Source organism: Narcine bancroftii, chromosome 10 (genome assembly GCF_036971445.1).
Source record: "Narcine bancroftii isolate sNarBan1 chromosome 10, sNarBan1.hap1, whole genome shotgun sequence".
In the NCBI taxonomy this organism is placed as follows: Eukaryota; Metazoa; Chordata; class Chondrichthyes; order Torpediniformes; family Narcinidae; genus Narcine; species Narcine bancroftii.
In genome coordinates this window covers 42,343,904-42,364,644 of record NC_091478.1, presented here as the reverse complement: position 1 = coordinate 42,364,644, position 20,741 = coordinate 42,343,904, and the positions used below count along the sequence as shown (strand labels likewise).

The following is a 20,741-nucleotide window of genomic DNA, read 5'->3' as shown; positions in this document are numbered from 1 at the left end:
GCATATCTGGGATTGCTGCAATCAGCATCGTTCAGACGAGACGCTGAAGCCTTTGGTGGGCTCAAATATTATTTGGCAGTATTGAAGTCAGCAAGGAATAGATTTCAGACCCAGATCACAGTCAATATTTATTTCCCTCCCGACTTCACCCAAACAGATCAGTTAGTCATCGCATTGCTCTTTGCGGGTTCTTCCCATGTACAAAGTGGCCAAGTATTTTATTGACCAAGGCGATTATGTGAATACGGGTTTCTATTTTAATGCACGGGGCGAGAACCCTGACAGGCTCAACAACAACAACAACAGGCCCGGGGGGTGGGGGTGGGGATGACACACGACAGGAGGGGAGATGAGCAGGCAGGTCCCACTGCTCCCCACTCCGTCTCCCGGCGACTTTGGACGGACCTCTGATCAGATAGTCAGCGCGGAGGGGCCGGAACCGCGTCACCCCCACCCCCACCCCCACCCCCACCCCCACCCCCCACCCCCACCCCCACCCGGGGTCAAGCTGAAAGGCCAGCGGAGAACTCACCAGGTTCAGTGGGCTTTCCATAACGTCCATTGGGTTCCTCCACACTCCGCCGCATTCGCCTCAGCTCAGCCCGGCCGCCATCAGGCCACGCAAGCGGGGGTTGAGAGACGGCATCGGCGGGGGAAGGGCCGAGCCAGCTGCTGCTTCTCCCTCCTACCGGAGGGAGGGAGGCCCGAGCTCCGTTTGCCCCCCCCCCTCCCACCGTTGACGACAGCACCGGGACCCCTGTTGCGTCGATGAGCTCCGTGACCTCCTCCCTCCCTCCTCTCGCGGACGTCTCCGAGATATCGCGAGACCCTAGCCCGAGTTGCCGTGGTGACGGAGCGGCCTTCTCCAGCGGAGGCGGAACGCCTCGAGGAGAAGCGGATGAGATGGCGCTTGTCGGAGGCAAAGGGAAGGCGGCATCTGGTGAGATGAACGACAAACATTTCTTCATTTTAAGTTAGCTCCGGCAGATTTTGGTGCAGCGATAACCAAGCACTCGGGATCCCCGAAAGTCCACGTTCCCGAAACAGAGGGGAATTGCACCTGGTTATCACGATCAGATTCTCGTGAGGACGAGCCAACAGCTGCGTTTCAAACCAGGGACACAAAGGTCTTGATTTTGCAGAAATTCCACCACTGGGACATGAATGAGCAGTTAGCAAATTCATTCAAAGAGCCACGTTCACCCACGCTGAGGATGCCCGACTGTGGAGTGAATTGAGAATCAGGAGGCATCCTATGAAGAGCATCGGAGTTGGAGGTGATATCAAGGGGGGAAAGGAGTTGTAGCGATATCAAGGGGGGAAAGGAGTTGTAGCGATATCAAGGGGGGAAAGGAGTTGTAGCGATATCAAGGGGGGAAAGGAGTTGTAGCGATATCAAGGGGGGAAAGGAGTTGTAGCGATATCAAGGGGGGAAAGGAGTTGTAGCGATATCAAGGGGGGGAAAGAGTTGTAGCGATATCAAGGGGGGGGGAAAGAGTTGTAGCGATATCAAGGGGGGAAAGGAGTTGTGGCGATATCAAGGGGGGAAAGGAGTTGTAGCGATATCAAGGGGGGAAAGGAGTTGTAGCGATATCAAGGGGGGGAAAGGAGTTGTAGCGATATCAAGGGGGGGAAAGGAGTTGTAGCGATATCAAGAGGGGGGAAAGGAGTTGTAGCGATATCAAGAGGGGGGAAAGGAGTTGTAGCGATATCAAGAGGGGGGAAAGGAGTTGTAGCGATATCAAGGGGGGAAAGGAGTTGTAGCGATATCAAGGGGGGGAAAGGAGTTGTAGCGATATCAAGGGGGGGAAAGGAGTTGTAGCGATATCAAGGGGGGGGAAAAGAGTTGTGGCGATATCAAGGGGGGAAAGGAGTTGTGGCGATATCAAGAGGGGGGAAAGGAGTTGTAGCGATATCAAGAGGGGGGAAAGGAGTTGTGGCGATATCAAGGGGGGAAAGGAGTTGTGGCGATATGAAGGGGGGAAAGGAGTTGTGGCGATATCAAGGGGGGGAAAGGAGTTGTGGCGATATGAAGGGGGGAAAGGAGTTGTGGCGATATGAAGGGGGGAAAGGAGTTGTGGCGATATGAAGGGGGGAAAGGAGTTGTGGCGATATCAAGGGGGGAAAGGAGTTGTGGCGATATCAAGGGGGGAAAGGAGTTGTGGCGATATCAAGGGGGGAAAGGAGTTGTGGCGATATCAAGGGGGGAAAGGAGTTGTGGCGATATCAAGGGGGGAAAGGAGTTGTGGCGATATCAAGGGGGGAAAGGAGTTGTGGCGATATCAAGGGGGGAAAGGAGTTGTGGCGATATCAAGGGGGGAAAGGAGTTGTGGCGATATCAAGGGGGGAAAGGAGTTGTGGCGATATCAAGGGGGGAAAGGAGTTGTGGCGATATCAAGGGGGGAAAGGAGTTGTGGCGATATCAAGGGGGGAAAGGAGTTGTGGCGATATCAAGGGGGGAAAGGAGTTGTGGCGATATCAAGGGGGGAAAGGAGTTTGTGGCGATATCAAGGGGGGAAAGGAGTTGGTGGCGATATCAAGGGGGGAAAGGAGTTGTGGCGATATCAAGGGGGGAAAGGAGTTGGTGGCGATATCAAGGGGGGAAAGGAGTTGGTGGCGATATCAAGGGGGGAAAGGAGTTGGTGGCGATATCAAGGGGGGAAAGGAGTTGGTGGCGATATCAAGGGGGGAAAGGAGTTGGTGGCGATATCAAGGGGGGAAAGGAGTTGGTGGCGATATCAAGGGGGGAAAGGAGTTGGTGGCGATATCAAGGGGGGAAAGGAGTTGGTGGCGATATCAAGGGGGGAAAGGAGTTGGTGGCGATATCAAGGGGGGAAAGGAGTTGGTGGCGATATCAAGGGGGGGAAAGGAGTTGGTGGCGATATCAAGGGGGGAAAGGAGTTGGTGGCGATATCAAGGGGGGAAAGGAGTTGGTGGCGATATCAAGGGGGGAAAGGAGTTGGTGGCGATATCAAGGGGGGAAAGGAGTTGGTGGCGATATCAAGGGGGGAAAGGAGTTGGTGGCGATATCAAGGGGGGAAAGGAGTTGGTGGCGATATCAAGGGGGGAAAGGAGTTGGTGGCGATATCAAGGGGGGAAAGGAGTTGGTGGCGATATCAAGGGGGGAAAGGAGTTGGGGGCGATATCAAGGGGGGAAAGGAGTTGGGGGCGATATCAAGGGGGGAAAGGAGTTGGGGGCGATATCAAGGGGGGAAAGGAGTTGGGGGCGATATCAAGGGGGGAAAGGAGTTGGGGGCGATATCAAGGGGGGAAAGGAGTTGGGGGCGATATCAAGGGGGGAAAGGAGTTGGGGGCGATATCAAGGGGGGAAAGGAGTTGGGGGCGATATCAAGGGGGGAAAGGAGTTGGGGGCGATATCAAGGGGGGAAAGGAGTTGGGGGCGATATCAAGGGGGGAAAGGAGTTGGGGGCGATATCAAGGGGGGAAAGGAGTTGGGGGCGATATCAAGGGGGGAAAGGAGTTGGGGGCGATATCAAGGGGGGAAAGGAGTTGGGGGCGATATCAAGGGGGGAAAGGAGTTGGGGGCGATATCAAGGGGGGAAAGGAGTTGGGGGCGATATCAAGGGGGGAAAGGAGTTGGGGGCGATATCAAGGGGGGAAAGGAGTTGGGGGCGATATCAAGGGGGGAAAGGAGTTGGGGGCGATATCAAGGGGGGAAAGGAGTTGGGGGCGATATCAAGGGGGGAAAGGAGTTGGGGGCGATATCAAGGGGGGAAAGGAGTTGGGGGCGATATCAAGGGGGGAAAGGAGTTGGGGGCGATATCAAGGGGGGAAAGGAGTTGGGGGCGATATCAAGGGGGGAAAGGAGTTGGGGGCGATATCAAGGGGGGAAAGGAGTTGGGGGCGATATCAAGGGGGGAAAGGAGTTGGGGGCGATATCAAGGGGGGAAAGGAGTTGGGGGCGATATCAAGGGGGGAAAGGAGTTGGGGGCGATATCAAGGGGGGAAAGGAGTTGGGGGCGATATCAAGGGGGGAAAGGAGTTGGGGGCGATATCAAGGGGGGAAAGGAGTTGGGGGCGATATCAAGGGGGGAAAGGAGTTGGGGGCGATATCAAGGGGGGAAAGGAGTTGGGGGCGATATCAAGGGGGGAAAGGAGTTGGGGGCGATATCAAGGGGGGAAAGGAGTTGGGGGCGATATCAAGGGGGGAAAGGAGTTGGGGGCGATATCAAGGGGGGAAAGGAGTTGGGGGCGATATCAAGGGGGGAAAGGAGTTGGGGGCGATATCAAGGGGGGAAAGGAGTTGGGGGCGATATCAAGGGGGGAAAGGAGTTGGGGGCGATATCAAGGGGGGAAAGGAGTTGGGGGCGATATCAAGGGGGGAAAGGAGTTGGGGGCGATATCAAGGGGGGAAAGGAGTTGGGGGCGATATCAAGGGGGGAAAGGAGTTGGGGGCGATATCAAGGGGGGAAAGGAGTTGGGGGGTCTTATCAAGGGGGGGAAAGGAGTTGGGGGGTCTTATCAAGGGGGGGAAAGGAGTTGGGGGGTCTTATCAAGGGGGGAAAGGAGTTGGGGGGTGATATCAGGGGGGAGGGGAAAGGAGTTGGGGGGTGATATCAGGGGGGAGGGGAAAGGAGTTGGGGGGTGATATCAGGGGGGAGGGGAAAGGAGTTGGTGATATCAAGGGGGAGGTGCAAGGAGGGGTGATATCAAGGGGGAGGTGCAAGGAGGGGTGATATCAAGGGGGAGGGGAAAGGGGGGGTGATATCAAGGGGGAGGGGAAAGGGGGGTGATATCAAGGGGGAGGGGAAAGGGGGGGTGATATCAAGGGGGAGGGGAAAGGGGGGGTGATATCAAGGGGGAGGGGAAAGGGGGGGTGATATCAAGGGGGAGGGGAAAGGGGGGGGTGATATCAAGGGGGAGGGGAAAGGGGGGTGATATCAAGGGGAAAGGGGGGGTGATATCAAGGGGGGGAGGGGAAAGGGGGGGTGATATCAAGGGGGGGAGGGGAAAGGGGGGAGGGGAAAGGAGTTGTCGGTGATATCAAGGGGGGAGGGGAAAGGAGTTGTCGGTGATATCAAGGGGGGAGGGGAAAGGAGTGGAGAGGTGATATCAAGGGGGGAGGGAAAGGAGTGATATCAAGGGGGGAGCGGAAAGGAGTTGGGGGGTGATATCAAGGGGGAGGGGAAAGGAGTTTGGGTGGAACTAAGAGGTGATATGGTATTGGACAGAATGTGGAGGAGAGACCTTTGGAGGAAAGGTTAGAAAAAAGAAAAACAACAGATGTAACAGGTAAACACTGACACTGTTTCCATCTTTACTTACTCTCGTTCCCAGTGGTGGCTCCCTCCACCTGTCCCAATTTGTCCAATAACCTATCACTTCTTAGCCTCTTTCAAAAATTCCCCAACCGTGAGCCTCACCTGTCCAACCTTTCCTCAAGATCTGCTGATTTTACTTATCGTCTGAAACCTTTTCTGAACTGTCTCCAATGGAGTATGGACCTTCCATAAATAAAGGGACCAATACAGTACAAGTTGCTGCTGTTGGGGTTTCACCAAAGCAGATTCATTTGTACACTGAAGAGTTTTAAAGAATGAGGTGATGTTAATGAAATACTATGACTCAAATTCCTTAAGCAATTTACTGTGAAAGTAGTTTCTAAATCAGCCAAATTCAAGTGCATGAATAATTTGTACAAACGTGGCCACATTAATGGTATCAAAACAAATAATTCCACTTGCTTACATTCAGTAAACAATTGACACCAACACCATGATGAGCACTTAATGTGTCTATATAACCCAGCTGATGTATTAGCAAGCTTGTGGCACAAAATTGGACACAACACTTCTAAAATCAGCTCAATTTGGTACATCTTTATGAATGGAAACTCTTATGCTTATCTGCCATGTAGGTGGTTGTTCCCCTTTCAATCTTCAGTAAAGATGGTCACTGAATCTGCAGCATTCTGGTTGGTTGCATCACTGATTGGTACGGAGGTGCCGATAATCAGGACAAGAAAAAAAACTCCAGAGGATGTTTATCTCAGCCAGTGACGTCATGGGGAAGTCTTCACTCCGTCATCTTCAGAAACCTGCCTCTATCCTCAATGAATCCCAACACTCAGACCATGCCCTCTTCACTCTGCTACCGTCTGGGAAAAAGGTGGAGTAGCCTGAAGACAAGCACTCAGCGGCACAAGGATAGTTTCCCTCTGTCATCAGATTCCTGAATGGACAATGAATCACAGACACTGCCTTATTTTGACTTTTTCTTGGACTATTTTTATTTATTTTGTAAGGTGGTTTACATCAACGTTTGCATTGTGATGCTTCCGCAAAACAATGAATTTCGTGCCGTGTTCATGACAATAAATTCTGATTCTATAAGAGAGAGTTCAAGTTTACCATCCAGTTTACAGAAGTTTGGTATGACATTGGAAACCCTGGCAACTTTCTACAGATATGTGGTGGAAAATGTGCTGACTGGCTACATCATGGTTTGTTATAGGGACACCAAAGACCAATACCACTGAGCGGAAAGCCCTGCAAAAGGTAGTGGGCATAGCCCAGGACATCACAGGCAAAACCCTCCTCACCTTCGAGAACATCGCAGGGGACACTACCGTCAGAGAGCAGCAGCAATCATCGAGGATCCACACCACTGACCACTTGCTCTGTTCATGCTGCTACCATGAGGAAAGAGGTATATAGGTAGGTGCAACAAAACTCACACCACCAGGTTCAGAGACAGCTACCCCCCCCCCCACCCCTCCCACCCCACAACAAACTCAATCAGACTCATTTAAGGACTCTTTTGCATTTTATTGATTTTTCTTTTTCTCTCTGTATTGTACTATCAGTTAGTTTACATTTCTTTATTTGTTTACATATATAGGTATCTTCTTGAGTAGAGCTTTTGCACGAGCAATAAGTTGCAATTCTGCATCGCCCACAGGAAAAAGGTCCTCAAGATTATATATGATGTCATGTATGTACTCTGACCATAAATTTGAACTGCAGACAATCCGATTGTACAAAGTACAACCTGATGAAGCAGCATTCTCCGGTCCTCGGTGCAACTCACTGCAAACATACACAGACAAATGACTCATATACCAAGTATATATATAAATACACACACACACACACACACACACACACACACACACACACACACACACACACACACACAATATGAAGATAAATAAATATTATTGTTGAGTAATAGAGACGTGTAGTATTTGTATGAGCATTTCATTGGTCATTCAGCAGTCTCACTGCCTGTGGAAAGAAGCTGTTTCTCAGTATGGTAGTTTTGGCTTTGATTTTCCTACATCTCTTCCCCAATGGAAGTACATGGAAGAGATGTGTGTGGGATATAGATTAAAACTTATTATGTGGTTGTTCAGACTGCTTGCTTTGGTTGTTTCAGTCCCTGCGGAGTTTGTTATAACAGATATATACTCTCATTCTCAGGATGTAATTATAGTTTGCCAATCTGGTATTTATTGGCCATCCCTAGATGGTTCTGAGAATATGGTGGACATTAACATGGTCTCGCTGTAGTTGTTCTTTGTAGGAAATTTGAAACTATTGACTGGTTTGCCAGTCCACAGTGTAGTCACACTTCTCTGTATAACATGTAGGATTAAATTACAAAGGATGACAGACTTTCTTCTGGAAACCACATAAGGGAACTACAGCAATTGGGTTTTTTTGGGAATCCATCATTTTCAAGGTCACTTTGCTGGAAATACCAGGGTTATATCTCCATTTCTTCAGATAAACAGTTGTGGAAGGGATTTGAACTGCTCTGCTCCAGATTATTAATCCAGGTTTTACAATTAAGCAAAGGAATTAATCCTAGTTTAATGGATGTAGAAGGGTTAGGGTTAGGGTACAGCATCAAGTAGACCTTAAAATGATGTATCAGCTTGTAGCACAGAATTATTTAATGGATCAACAAACTGAACAAAGTAGTTCAAAGTATAGAATAAAATCTTAACTAAATACGTGACTCTGTAGAGTGCAATCATGCTTGTATATTATTAAAACATGCCAATACAGTTTTATTAGCTGTGAGAGATAGGCTGTGCTAAAATGATCTTGAACCAATTTCAATTTTACATTTGCACAAAAATTCAGTGCACACATACTTTTGTCACAGGGGGGAAAAAAAATTGCACAACAAGAATTTTGTGCACACTGATTACTAAAAATGAGAGGGAACTTTGCTTGAGGGGCACTTTCTTCACAGGTGGTGAGTGTATGGAAGAAGCCTCAAGAGGAAGTGGTAGAAGCAGGGACAATAGTTACAGTTAAATGACATTTAATAGGTACATATCTAGGAAAGTTATAGAGGAATTTGGGGAAAATGCAGACATATGGGATTAGCTTGATCAGCAGGGACTTTGGGCTGAAGGTCCTGTTTCCATCTGTAGAACTCTATGACTATTCAGTTTGCTGCTCTGGACATCAGAATTGTGACTAATCAATTTGCTTCACTGAGCTTAGAATACTCTCATATACCTTATTTTTTGGAAAATAATTCAGGTATTTCCTCTGTATAATTTCAGAATGCCACCGACATTTCTATCAAGCAGCACATACTCATGAATAACCTGATGCCCAGTTTCAGTTTCATCTGACCACTTGTCGCAATACCTTGAAAACCTTGGTCCAAAGAGTTGAATTTCAGAGGTGAGATCGAAAAATGACTTTTCTTGAAATCAAGGCAACATTTGATCAAAGAGCCTTGGGAAACTTGTTGTCCATGTTTATGAGGAAGTCAAGGATCCAGTTGGCAGAGGTATGGACAGTGTTCCAAGTCTTTGGTCATGTGTTTTGATGGTTTTGTATGCTGAGCTATAGTCAATGAACAAGAATCTGACAGTCTAAATGATCAAACCCAGAGTGGAAGACCAGCAAAATGGCATCTTTTGTTGATTTTTTATGAAGATGGGTGAACTGAAGTAGGTCCAGGTTCTTCCTGAGATAGGAATTAATTTGCTTCATCATCAACCTCACAAAGCACTTCATCTCGATTCATGTCTATACTACCAGCCTTTAGGCAGGCCACCTTGCTATTCTTAGGCATGAGACTGATAGTTGCCATTTTTTAAGCAGATGGGGACCTCTGACCGCTGTAGTGAGCTTGAAAATTGCCACAAAAACAAGTCAATTGGTTCACACAGGTTTTAAGGACCCGGACAGGTACATCGTCTGGGCCAGATGCTTTTCGAGGATTCATCTTCCTGAAGGTTCTTTTCACTTCAGCCTCAGAGACTAGGAGCTCAGAATCACCAGGGGTTTGCAAGAGTTATTGATTGTTTTCCCTTTCGAAGTGAGCCAAAGTCATTGAGCTCATCCAGGTGAAATATATTGCTATCAATGATACTGTCTTGTTTCTCCTTATAGGATGTGATTATGTGCAAGTCCTACCATAGCTGTCTGTCCTGGAGACTCTAGCTTGATCTGGAATTGTCTCTTTACATTGACAATGGTTTTCCAGAGGATGTACCTGGACTTCCTATATTTTTAGGAATCTCCAGTCCTAAATGCCACAGATCTGCAGTTTGAGGATCCCTTGGTTCATCCATAGCTTCTGATTTGAATACACCCAGATAACCTTAGTAGGAACACAGCAGTCCACACATTTCCTTAAAAGGCTGGTGACCATTGTAGGATATTCATTCAGATCCATTGTCATTCCTTGAATGTTTTACAGTTCACCGACTCGAGACAGTCACGAAGCTGGACTTCTACCTCCCCAGATCATCTCTTCAATGCTGGTTGCTGGACCCTGCCATTGTCATGAATGAGGATGTTCTTGAAGCCCTTTCTTTCCATTAGCTGTTTAAATGTCCTCCACCATTCATGGCTTGATGTGGCTGATAGGACTGTAGAACTTGTTGATGATCTGACAGGATAACTCTGTTTCTTTTGAATGTTTCCAATATTTATTTCAGTTTTATTATGAACAGTCTTTAGTCAATTTCATTAAACACATGTATTTTTAAGAAATAAGAGTACAGAATACACCAAAGGCTGAATAACATCCCAGCTATGCATCTAGCTCAGCTGTTTCATTGAAGTTACAATACCTGTACTGGCATGAACCCAACAATGTAAAAATTTGCTTCAATCTGTGAACATAAAGCAATCTAATTTGTCCCTACCTCACGCTTATAATCCTCTATTTTTCTTACATCCATGCATCTATCTAAGAGTATTTTGTCCCTGCAATGCATTCCAGGCACCCACATTCTCTGTGTAAAACAAAAATACCTCTGATATCTTCCCTAAACTTTCATCCATTCACTCATAGCAGATGTACTCTGTTTGCTATTGTTCCCCTGGGAAAAAGGTGCTGGCTGTCCTCCGTATCTATGCCCCTCATAATTTTATATTCCTCTAGTAAGTCACCTCTCATGCTTCATTCCCCAAAGAGAAGGGCCCTAGCTCTGGCAACCTTGCATCATGAGACACATTCTCCAATCTGTGGAACATCCTGGTAAATCTCTGCACGCTTTTTAAAGTACATTCATCTTTCTTGTTATGAGGCGACCAAAACTGAACACAATACTCCCAAGTTCTGTGATAGGTCTATTGTATAGTTTGTTTACATGAGGGTTATGTATGGATTGGCAGCATAGTAGCCTTAAAGAAAATTATTTTACTCTTTTCATTTATACTACCTTGAGATACCTTTCAATTTAATTATTTGACTTTTAACTACCCATTTTTGCTTTTGCATCACGATCACTTTAACCCAGATCAGTTAGAAACAAGCAAGAGGGTGAGAAAATTAAACTTTTAATTCAAAGAACATGTCCTGTCTTTGCAGTTTTTGTTCCTTTTTATATTGTCCCACATGAGATTCTGGTAGATGAACACGTTCAGTCAAAGAAAATATCATCCTTCAAGTGTCCAGTATAATAGCTGAACCAATATCCAAAGCTACTGTACTGAATGAGTCACTTTCTATCTGCGTTATCACTCAACACATGTCAATTTAGAACAGACAAGTAATTTGGGTTGCCAAAAGTAAAGTATACTTCATGAGCTTGTGTACCTATGGTTAATGCAAACAACAAAAGCGACCTCAATGGCAATTTGAAACACAACAGTCATTGGGAATGTCAGTTTGTATTAGCTGTGCCACAAGTAGGAAAGACAGCCATCAAAATAGACTTCCAAATAAATATGTTGATTAACAACTAGCCACTGCACATATGCAGTGTGACATGCCACAGGCAGTTCAAATATGAATCAAAACACGTAGTCTAGTAAATTCAGCTACGTAGAGAGAGCACAATCGAACTGAGAATCTTCTTGGTGAGGGTTAAGGAGATTAAGCCAAATGGAGTGCACAGAGCAAAACAACAGTCAAGAGGCACAGTAGCCCATCATTGGGGAAAGAACTGTCTGAGACAACTGAAGCTGGATCAGTAGGATCTTTTCAGTGTTTACATTTTGAATTAATTCCTGGATAAATGTGATGATATAATTGGAGTGTCATACAGGCATTGCAGGGTGAGTCTGCCAGACAGCCAAATCTGGATGATAAAGTACTTGGGTCATGAGGTTGTGCTCAAGTAGGTTCAATGGCTAAAGAAATAAATCTGAGCAGATGTGACAAAGATACAGAAATTTCTTTGAGTCATTTCCAGAAACTAAACCATCAAAAACTCAGTAAACAAACCAGAAAGTTTCCAAAAATAAATTACAAGACAAGGTGTAATTATTCCTTCAAGTATAAAACAAGTGCATTTATTTTTTTTGTATCTCACTGTTGATTGAATAAAAAATACCTTTAAGCACTAACATTCCATTCTCCCTATATTTACATGCATGTTTATACTGTGATTGACTCAACAGATAAATCATATGATGTACCTATTTTTGCAATATGATATTGTTGTATTCAGTCATTTTTGATCCTTAACATGTAGACAGACTGACTGTGTATTGCTTTGCAAATAAACTAGAATTTCATGTATACTATATAGAAATATATGTGTATCTAAATGCATATCCATTTTTAATGCCTTTGTGAAAGCATTAAAGTCATTCTTCCCTGGAGAAAAGATAATAACTTGTTCAATCTTAGTATTGCTAACATGCAAGTCAAATTTTTTTGTAACATCTTGAGTGCTCATTAACATAATTTCCCTGCTTTTGCATTATAAATAAGTAGCCTATGAATTACACCCAGCCAAACCAAGGTTTTCTTGCAACATTTTTCATTTTTACAAACATTTTACAAATATAACTGTCAGACCCAGGAATTCTCTGATTGATTATTAAAATTATTGATTTCTAGCAACTTCATATGGACTCAGGGATAGAGAACCTGGTGTGGCATGGTCATACCTGAACTTGAGCTTGCAAATCTGTTGCCAAACTTACAAGCTTCAGGCTTCAATTGATGTGTGCACTTCTGATGTAGAGGGGTTACGTGTATGGATCCAACATCTGGGAGTATGCAGCCTTCAGTGGGAATGGAGTCAGGTTCATACTACAATTCATTATTATTAGAAGTCCATTCCTTAATATAGAGACAAAGAAAATCACCACTGATTAATTCAGTTAAACGAGAATGTCTGCAGATGCTGGGGTCACCTCCCCCCCTGACTTCCCATACCTTCAATCTCCACCCTCTGACCTCTTTAACCCTTCACCTCCCCCTGAATACACTCCACCAAGCTAACTCCCACTCTGCTTCTGGTCAGGTCACTGGTGCTGTAATATGGTCATGCCTACTGCTATGCTAACCTCATCTCGGTTGCAATATCATCTATTTGGATTAATTGTTTAATATGACAAATTGTTTTGACTAGTTTTGGCCCACAGTTTAAGTCAGTATGGTATTGGTGCTCTGATTAGTAAGGGATTGCTTAATGTGTGTGAGTGGGAAGGGAAGTTTGAGAATCACTGCTCTAGATTCAATATTTTGTTTGAGAAAAATTGTCATTGGCCCATTTCCTTTGGAGCTATGAAACCGTGCAGATAACGAGTCAATTAAGTCAAGTGGCTTTCAAACTTTTTTGTTTCCACCCATATACCACCTTAAGCACCTATGGCATAGGGAATACTTAAAGTGGTATGTGTGGAAAGAAAAAGGTTGAGAACCACTGATTTAAGTGAAGAATCAGAGAGTTACATGGTGTAGCATCCTTCAGAAGGCCCCGTTGTCCAAATGGCCTTTCGTGTCATTTTGCATTACATGCAATTTTGACACAGGATCAATTTACATTACATGCAATTTTGACACAGGATCATTTCAAGTCAAGCCACCTCTATTTGTCATTCATACCATGCATTGCACGATAAAGATGAGATAGCGTTTCTCCAGGACCATGGAGCTGATTTACATAAATAGTTAAAATAGAAGTTAAAATCTTAAGACATATACAATAAAGGTCCATGGTACACCATCCAGATATTTTCTGGGAATTCAGGAACCTGATGGCTTGGGGAAAAAAAAACTGTGGCCTTATCTGGACATAGGGCCCAAGTGCTATGGTACCTCCTATCAGATGGCGGAGGGAGAAAAGTTTACATGAGGGGTGTGTGAAGTCCTTCACGACGTTTCTTGCTTTCTGTATGCATCATATGTGTTTGATGTCCGTCATGGTATTAAGAGAGCCCCCGATGATATATTCTACTGACCACTATCCTGCAGGGTCTTACGGTCTGAGGTTGTACAGCTTCCAAACTAGGCAGTAATGCAATTGTTCAGAATGCTCTCAATACATCCTCTGTACAATGTAGTGAGGATGGGAGATGAACTTTCCTCAACCTGCACAGGAAGTAGAGGCGCTGTTGGGCTTTCTTGGCTATGGAGCTGATTTTAAGGGATCTGGTTAGATTCTCTGCCAAGTGCACACCAAGGAACTTGATATTCTTGGCGACCTCAACGGTTGAGCCATCAATGGTTAGTGGAGAGTGATTCCTCCGGGCCCACCTGAAGTCTTTTGTTTTATTAGCGTTCAGATAAAGGTTGTTGGCTCTACACAAGTCCATTAGCGATTGCACCTCATCTTTGTACGCTGACTCATCATACTTACTAATAAGGCCCACCACGGTCATGTCTTCAGTGAACTTGACATTGCAATTCGAGCTGTGTTTGGCTGCACAGTCATGAGATAACAGAGTGAACAGCAGTGGACTAAGCACGCAGCCCTGGGGTGGGGGAGTCGGTACTCAATGTGATGGTCTTGGAAGTGCTGTTTCCAATCTGGACTGCCTGAGGTCTTCCCTTCAGGAAGTCAAGAATCCAATTTCAGAGGGAGGTGTTTAGACCCAGCAGGATCGACCTCCTGATCAGGTACTGAGGTATGATTGTGTTGAAAGCTGAACTAAAGTCAATAAGCAGCATGAGAACATACATGTCCTTATTTTCCAGGTGGGTGAAGGCTAGATGGAGGGCGATGGCATTGTCCTTGGAGTGGTGGGATCTATATGCAAACTACAGGGGGTTCAGTGACGGGCAGCAGGAGCTTGATGTGCCCCATGATGAGCCTCTCGAAGCACTTCATGATGTTAGACGTGAATGCCACAGGGCAGTAGTCACTGAGGCAGGACACAGACAAACCAGGTGAAATTGAAATTAAAGCAGAAAATGCAGGATACCTGAATGCAGCTCTTTAGTGGGGAGAGAAACAGAATCAATAATTTGGGTCAATTACTTACATCAACAATAATAAGAGAAAACATGCATATTAAGTTGCAGAGAGGGGGAGAGCTGGAGCGATCTGCCCAAGTCCTAAGACTGCTTGAACACATCTCCAGCAACATTCTTACCTGCTCTTCGGTCTCCATTTTGGGTATAGGCCACTTTCCCTTCTCGGCACGTATATTTTATGTCACGGTAATGGTTGCCACTTCTGTACCACTTGCCCCGCCTCCCTCAACTCCTTACTATAAAAGCTGATATAGACTCTGTTCTGTTATACACTACGAGCCTGCATGTATATCCTGGCTATGATCAATCTGCCATTACCAGGTAATTATAGGCTGGTGAACTTGACATCAGTAGGAGGTAAATTATTGAAAGGAGTTCTGAGAGATTGGACATATAGGTATTTGGACAGCCATGGGCTGATTAAGGACAGTCAGCATTCTTTGTGAGTGGTAATTTGTGTTTAATGAATCTTATAGTTTTCTGAGGAGGTTACCAAGAAAGTAGATGAAGGAAAGGCTGTGGATCTTGTCTACATGGACTTTAGTAAGGCCTTTGACAAGGTCCCACATGGGAGGTTAGTTCAGAAGGTTCAGACACTAGGTATCCCATGAAGAGGTTGAAAATTGGATTTGAAATTGGCTGAATGGGAGAAGACAGGGAGTGGTAGTGGATGACTATTCTCAGACTGGAGGGCTGTGCTTAGTAGTGTGCCTCAGAGATTGGTGTTGGGACCATTGTTATTTGTTGTCTATATCAATGATTGGATGACTCTTGGAAATTGGATCAGCAAGTTTGCTGATGACACTAAGTTTGGAAGTGTTGTGGACAACGAGGGACAAAGCTCTTGCAGAGGGATCTGGCCCAACTGGAAAAATGAGCCAGAAAATGGCAGGTGGAATTTAATGCAGACATATGTGAGGTATTGCATTTTGGAAGGACTAACCAAGGTAGGATATGCATAGTAAATGGTACGGTACTGAGAAATGCAGAGGGCCAAAGGGATCTGGGAATGAAGATGCATAATTCCCTGGAAGTGGTGTCACATGTAGACAGGGTTGTAAAGAAAGTTTTTGCCATCTTGCCCTTCATAAATCATATATTAAGTACAGGAGTTGGAAAGTTATGGTGAGATTATATAAGACATTGGTGAGGCCAAATTTGGAGTATTGTGTGCAGTTCTGAACTATAGGAAGGATATCAGTAAGATTGAAAGAGTGCAGAGAAAATTTACTAAGATGTTGCCAGGTCTTCAGGAGTTGAATGACTGGAAAAGATTAAACAGGTTGGGACTTTATTCCTTAGATCATAGAAAAATGAGGAGAAATTTGTTAGAGGTTTACAAAATTATGAGGGAATAGACACAGAAAATGAGAGTAGGCTCTTTCCACTTAGATTGGGAGAGATAAATATGAAAGGACATGGCTTTAGGGTGAAAGATTTAGGGGACCATTAGGAGGAACCTCTTCACTCACAGATGGTGGGAGTTTGGAACGAGCTGCTCTCTGACTTGGTAAATGTGGGTCCACTCTTAAGTTTTAAGAATAAATTGGATAGAAACATGGATGGGAGTAATCTGGAGGGTTATGGAATGGGTGCAGGTCAGTGGGACTAGAGGAATGATGTTTCAGCTCAGACTAGAAGGGCTGAATGGCCTGTTTTCTGTGCTGTAGTTGTCAATGATTCTATAACCCTGCTAGAAATGCATCTAAAATTGTGCTATTGGCAAACCCGGATCTGTAGTTTATATCAATGGAGAATTGTCATATTCCCTGCATTGACCTTTGTCGTACTCCAGTACCTTATGCCTGATTGAGTATGTCCCCATTATGTTTTTTTTTGTTTCCTGGTGCTGTTTTTTCTAAAGCTCTTCATTAAATACCTTCCAAAGATTTCAGATTTATTGTCAGAGTACATACATGACATCACATACAACTCTGAGATTCTTTTTTGCCCTGTAGACAAGGCAAAATTACCATTTATTGGAAGGGCAAAGAAAAACTGTATACAACACACACATGTAAACAAATAAGAAAATATAAACAAACCTACTGTACAATGCAGAGAGAATTGAAAAATCAATAAAGTGCACAAGTAAGAGTTCTTAAATCAGTTGCTGATTGCATTTCTCGTTGAGGTGTCTGATGATGGAGATGTAGCAGCTGTTCCTGAACCTGGTGGTGTGAATCTTGTGGTGCCTAGACCTCTTTCCTGATGGCAGCAGTGAGAACAGAGCATGTGCTGGGTGATGTGGATTCTTTTTTTTAAACTTTTTAATTTTTTTGCTCTGAGTCATATCAATAACAACATCCACAAATGATTATCAACAATATATACATAGTGACATTTTCTCTTTTTCCCCCACTTCCTCTCTCCCCTTCCCCACTCTCATCAAAAATCAATAAATTATAAAACAAAACAAAGAAATAACCAAAAAAAATAAAAAAAATTGTAGTCTACTTTCAGATATTTAAATCTTATTGTGATCATAATTATGTTGTTTTACGAGATGAAGGTTTGTGCTCGGCATTCTCTGACATTTTATGTATGCTTCCCAAATTTGATCAAATAATGTACACTTGTCTTTCAGATTGTATGTAATTTTTTCTAATGGAGTACACTTGTTTATTTCTGTAAACCACTGTTGTATTTTAAGGCTTGTTTCCAATTTTCAGGTTGTCATAATGGATTTTTTGGTTACTGCTAGCTCAATCATAATAAATTTTATTTGGGCTTTGTCTAATTTTAGACCTAATTTTTTGTCTTTTATATTATTTAACAATTTTTTGGGGATTTTTTTGGTATATTATTTTTTGTGATTTTGTTTATTATTACGTTTTGATCTTCCCAGAAAGTTTTTACTTTTGAGCATGTCCAAATTGCATGTAATGTTGATCCTGTGGCAGTACGCCATTTTAATTTTAGTCGTATAGCTAATTATTTGTCCTCTAATAAAGGCCTTCATTGTGTCCCATAAAATGAATTTATCTTTTACTGATTCCATATTTATCTCGCTTGTTTCCTCCCAATCTCAGCACCAGGCTCAGAAGCCCCCGCTTGGGGACCCACGTGATGCCCTGGTGACGTCGGGGCCCCCCAGCGCGGTTCTAAGCCAGGTCCAGGCTGGGAGTATAAGACCAGCCAGGCAGCCCGCAATAAATCAGTTTTGCTCACTGTCTGGTTGTCTGGTTGTGCAATCCTTCAGTTTGCAGTGTAGCCGCCTCTACAATCCAATCTCTTGTTTGCAATGAAAACATCTATCTGATGCTGTTGGGTACCATTCTTTTAATTTCTGAGGAGTTATATAGAATCTGTGTAGCCAGTTATATTGAATCATACATAATCTACTATTTATCGTGTTCCTCATTGTTCCTCTACATAACTTCTCCCATGTTTCGTTCTTTATCTCTGTGTTTAGATCTTTTTCCCAACTTTGTTTCAGTTTATACTTTATTTCATCTTCTTTATATTGCAATTTGATGTACATGTTAGTAATAATTTTTTAAATTATCATTGTGTCTGTGATTAAATATTCATAGTTGCTACTTTCTGGTAATCTCAAGCTATTTCCCAATATATCTTTTAGATAAGTTTTCAATTGGCAATATGTAAACATTGTACTTTGTGTATTCCATATTTATCTTTTAATTGCTCAAATGTTAATAAATTATTTCCCAAAAAGCAATCTTCTATTTTCTTGATTCCTTTTCTATCCCATTCCTTGAAAAATAAATTGTCTATTGTAAAGGGGATTAATGGGTTTTGTGTTAATATCATTTCTGGTATTTGATCATTTATCTTTTTTTCTTCAAGGTGTATTCTTTTTCATAATTTAACTATGTGATGTTGTACTGGTGAATTGTTATATTGGTCCAATTTTTCATCCCATTTATTAAGTATGTGTTTCAGGATATTTTCTCCCAATTTGTCTAATTCTATCCTAATCCAGTCTGGTTTTTCTCCTCTCTGATAAAAATCTGAGAAATACTTTAATTGTGCTGCCCTGTAGCTTTTGAAGTTTGGTAGCTGTAACCCTGCTTCTTTGTCACTCCATGTTAATTTTTCTAGCACTATTCTTGATTTCTTACCTTTCCATAAAAATTTCCTTACTATTTTCTTCAGTTTTGCAAAAAAATGTCTCTGTCAGGGGAATTGGTAACGTTTGGAATAGATATTGCACTCATGGGAATACATTCATCTTAATACAGTTTATTCTTCCTATTAAAGTTAACGATAGTTCTTTCCAATTTTCTAAATCTTCCTGTATTTTTTTAAATTAATGGTTCAAAATTTAATTTGTATAAATGTTTTAGGTTGTTATCTATTTTGATACCAAGATAACGTATCGCCTGTGATTGCCATTTGAAAAGGGTATCTTTTTAAAATTCTGAATAATCAATTTTGTTCATTGGCATCACTTCAGTTTTATTGGTGTTAATCTTGTACCCTGATATCTCTCCATATTCTTTCAGTTTCATATGTAGTTTTTTAATTGACTTATCTGGTTCTGTTTAATATACTATGATGTCATCTGCAAATAGGCTGATTTTATATACTTTCTCTTTTATTTTTATTCCTTTTATCATAGTTTTCTTCCTTATCAACTCCGCTAGTGGTTCAATAACCAAAGCGAACAGTGAAGGGGATAATGGGCATCCCTGACTTGTTGACCTGTTTAATTTAAAGTGATCTGATATATATCCATTTATTACGACCTTTGCTAATGGTCCATTATATAATGCTCTAATGTAGTTAATAAATTTTTCCAGTAACACTTTAAACAAATAGTTCCACTCTACCCTATCGAAGGCTTTCTCTGCGTCTAATGTAACAGCTACCGTTAGCATTTTATTTATTTGTGCTGCATGTATTAAATTAATAAATTTAAAAACATTATCAGCTGCTCGTCTTTTTTTTAACAAATCCAGTTTGGTCTTGCCTTACAAGTTTTGGTACACAGTCATTCAGACTGTTTGCTAATAATTTTGCTATTAATTTATAATCCGTATTCAAAAATGATATCGATCTGCATGATGATGGCAATAGCGGGTCTTTTCACTCTTTCGGAATTTCTGTAATTATTGCTGTTTTAAATGAATCTGGTAAGTTTTGGGTCTCTTCTACTTGATTTATTACTTCGAGGAGGGGAGGGATTAATAGATCCTTAAAACCTTTAAAAAACTCTATAGGGAATCCATCTTCACCTGGTGTTTTATTGTTTGGTAGTTTTATTAATATATCTTGTATTTCTTCAGTCTTGAAAGGTTCTGTCAATTTATTTTGTTCTTCTGTTTGTAGATGTGGTAGTTCAATGTTAGATAAAAATTCAATTTCATAATTTTTTTCTTTATCTTCAGTTTGGTATAATTGTTTATAGAATCTTTTAAAATTTTCATTAATCTCCAATGATTATATGTGATCTGGTTATTGTCTTCTTATCGCTAGAATGGTTCTTTTTAGCTTGATCTGTTTTAAGTTGCAGGCCAATATTTTGTGTGTTTTCTCTCCCAGTTCATAATATTTTTGATTTGTTTTTATTATATTTTTCTCTACTTTATATGATTGTAATGTAACATATTTTAATTTTTTCTTTGCCATTTCTCTCTTTTTCTCTGTATCTTCTCTTTCCACTAATTCTTTTTCTGATTGTTATCTTTTTCCAACTGTTCTACTTTCCGATTATATTCCTTTTTAATTTTAGTCATATAGCTAATTATTTGTCCTCTAATAAAGGCCTTCATTGCATCCCATAAAATTAATTTATCTTTTACTGAATCCATATTTACCTCGAAGTATATTTTAATTTGTTGTTCAATATATTCTTTGAAATCTTGTCTTTTTAACTGTAGGATTTAGTCTCCATCTATATGTCTTTGGTGGGCATCCTCTAATTCAATTGTTAATAACAGGGGAGAGTGATCTGATAATAATCTTGCTTTATATTCTGTTTTTTTAACTGTTCCTTGGATCTGTGCTGATAACAAAAACATGTCAATCCTTGAATAGGTCTTGAATAGGTATTTGAGTGGTGTGACTATTCTCTCTCTTTTTGGTGTTGTTTCCTCCATATATCGATTAGTGTCATATCC

The 20,741-nt window shown here is 42.5% G+C and overlaps 1 protein-coding gene and 1 long non-coding RNA gene across 8 annotated transcripts in view; one reads left to right on the top strand and one right to left on the bottom strand.

Moving 5' to 3' along the window:
* The window catches only part of nrbf2b (nuclear receptor binding factor 2b), a 30,030-nt gene extending 29,223 nt beyond the window's left edge, over positions 1–807 (bottom strand). For 2 of the 3 annotated variants that reach the window (XM_069900775.1, XM_069900774.1), the window contains exon 1: positions 533–806. Coding sequence is in view for 2 of the 3 variants with exons in the window: in XM_069900774.1 (XP_069756875.1) it covers positions 533–562 (30 nt within the window). In the remaining variant the exon portion in view is untranslated. Of the gene's footprint in view, positions 1–532 lie in introns of all 3 variants that reach the window. The other variant, XM_069900776.1, reaches the window with a different exon arrangement.
* Positions 528–18,117, top strand: LOC138744498 (uncharacterized). Of its 5 annotated transcripts, none has more exons than XR_011345573.1 (5): positions 528–940; positions 6,475–6,677; positions 6,862–6,954; positions 8,543–8,775; positions 9,694–18,117. It is a non-coding gene; the product is annotated as an uncharacterized lncRNA (long non-coding RNA). The 5 variants fall into 5 exon arrangements; XR_011345574.1 differs by lacking the exon at positions 528–940 and adding an exon at positions 952–1,277; XR_011345576.1 differs by lacking the exon at positions 6,475–6,677.
* The last annotated feature ends 2,624 nt before the right edge of the window (positions 18,118–20,741 follow it).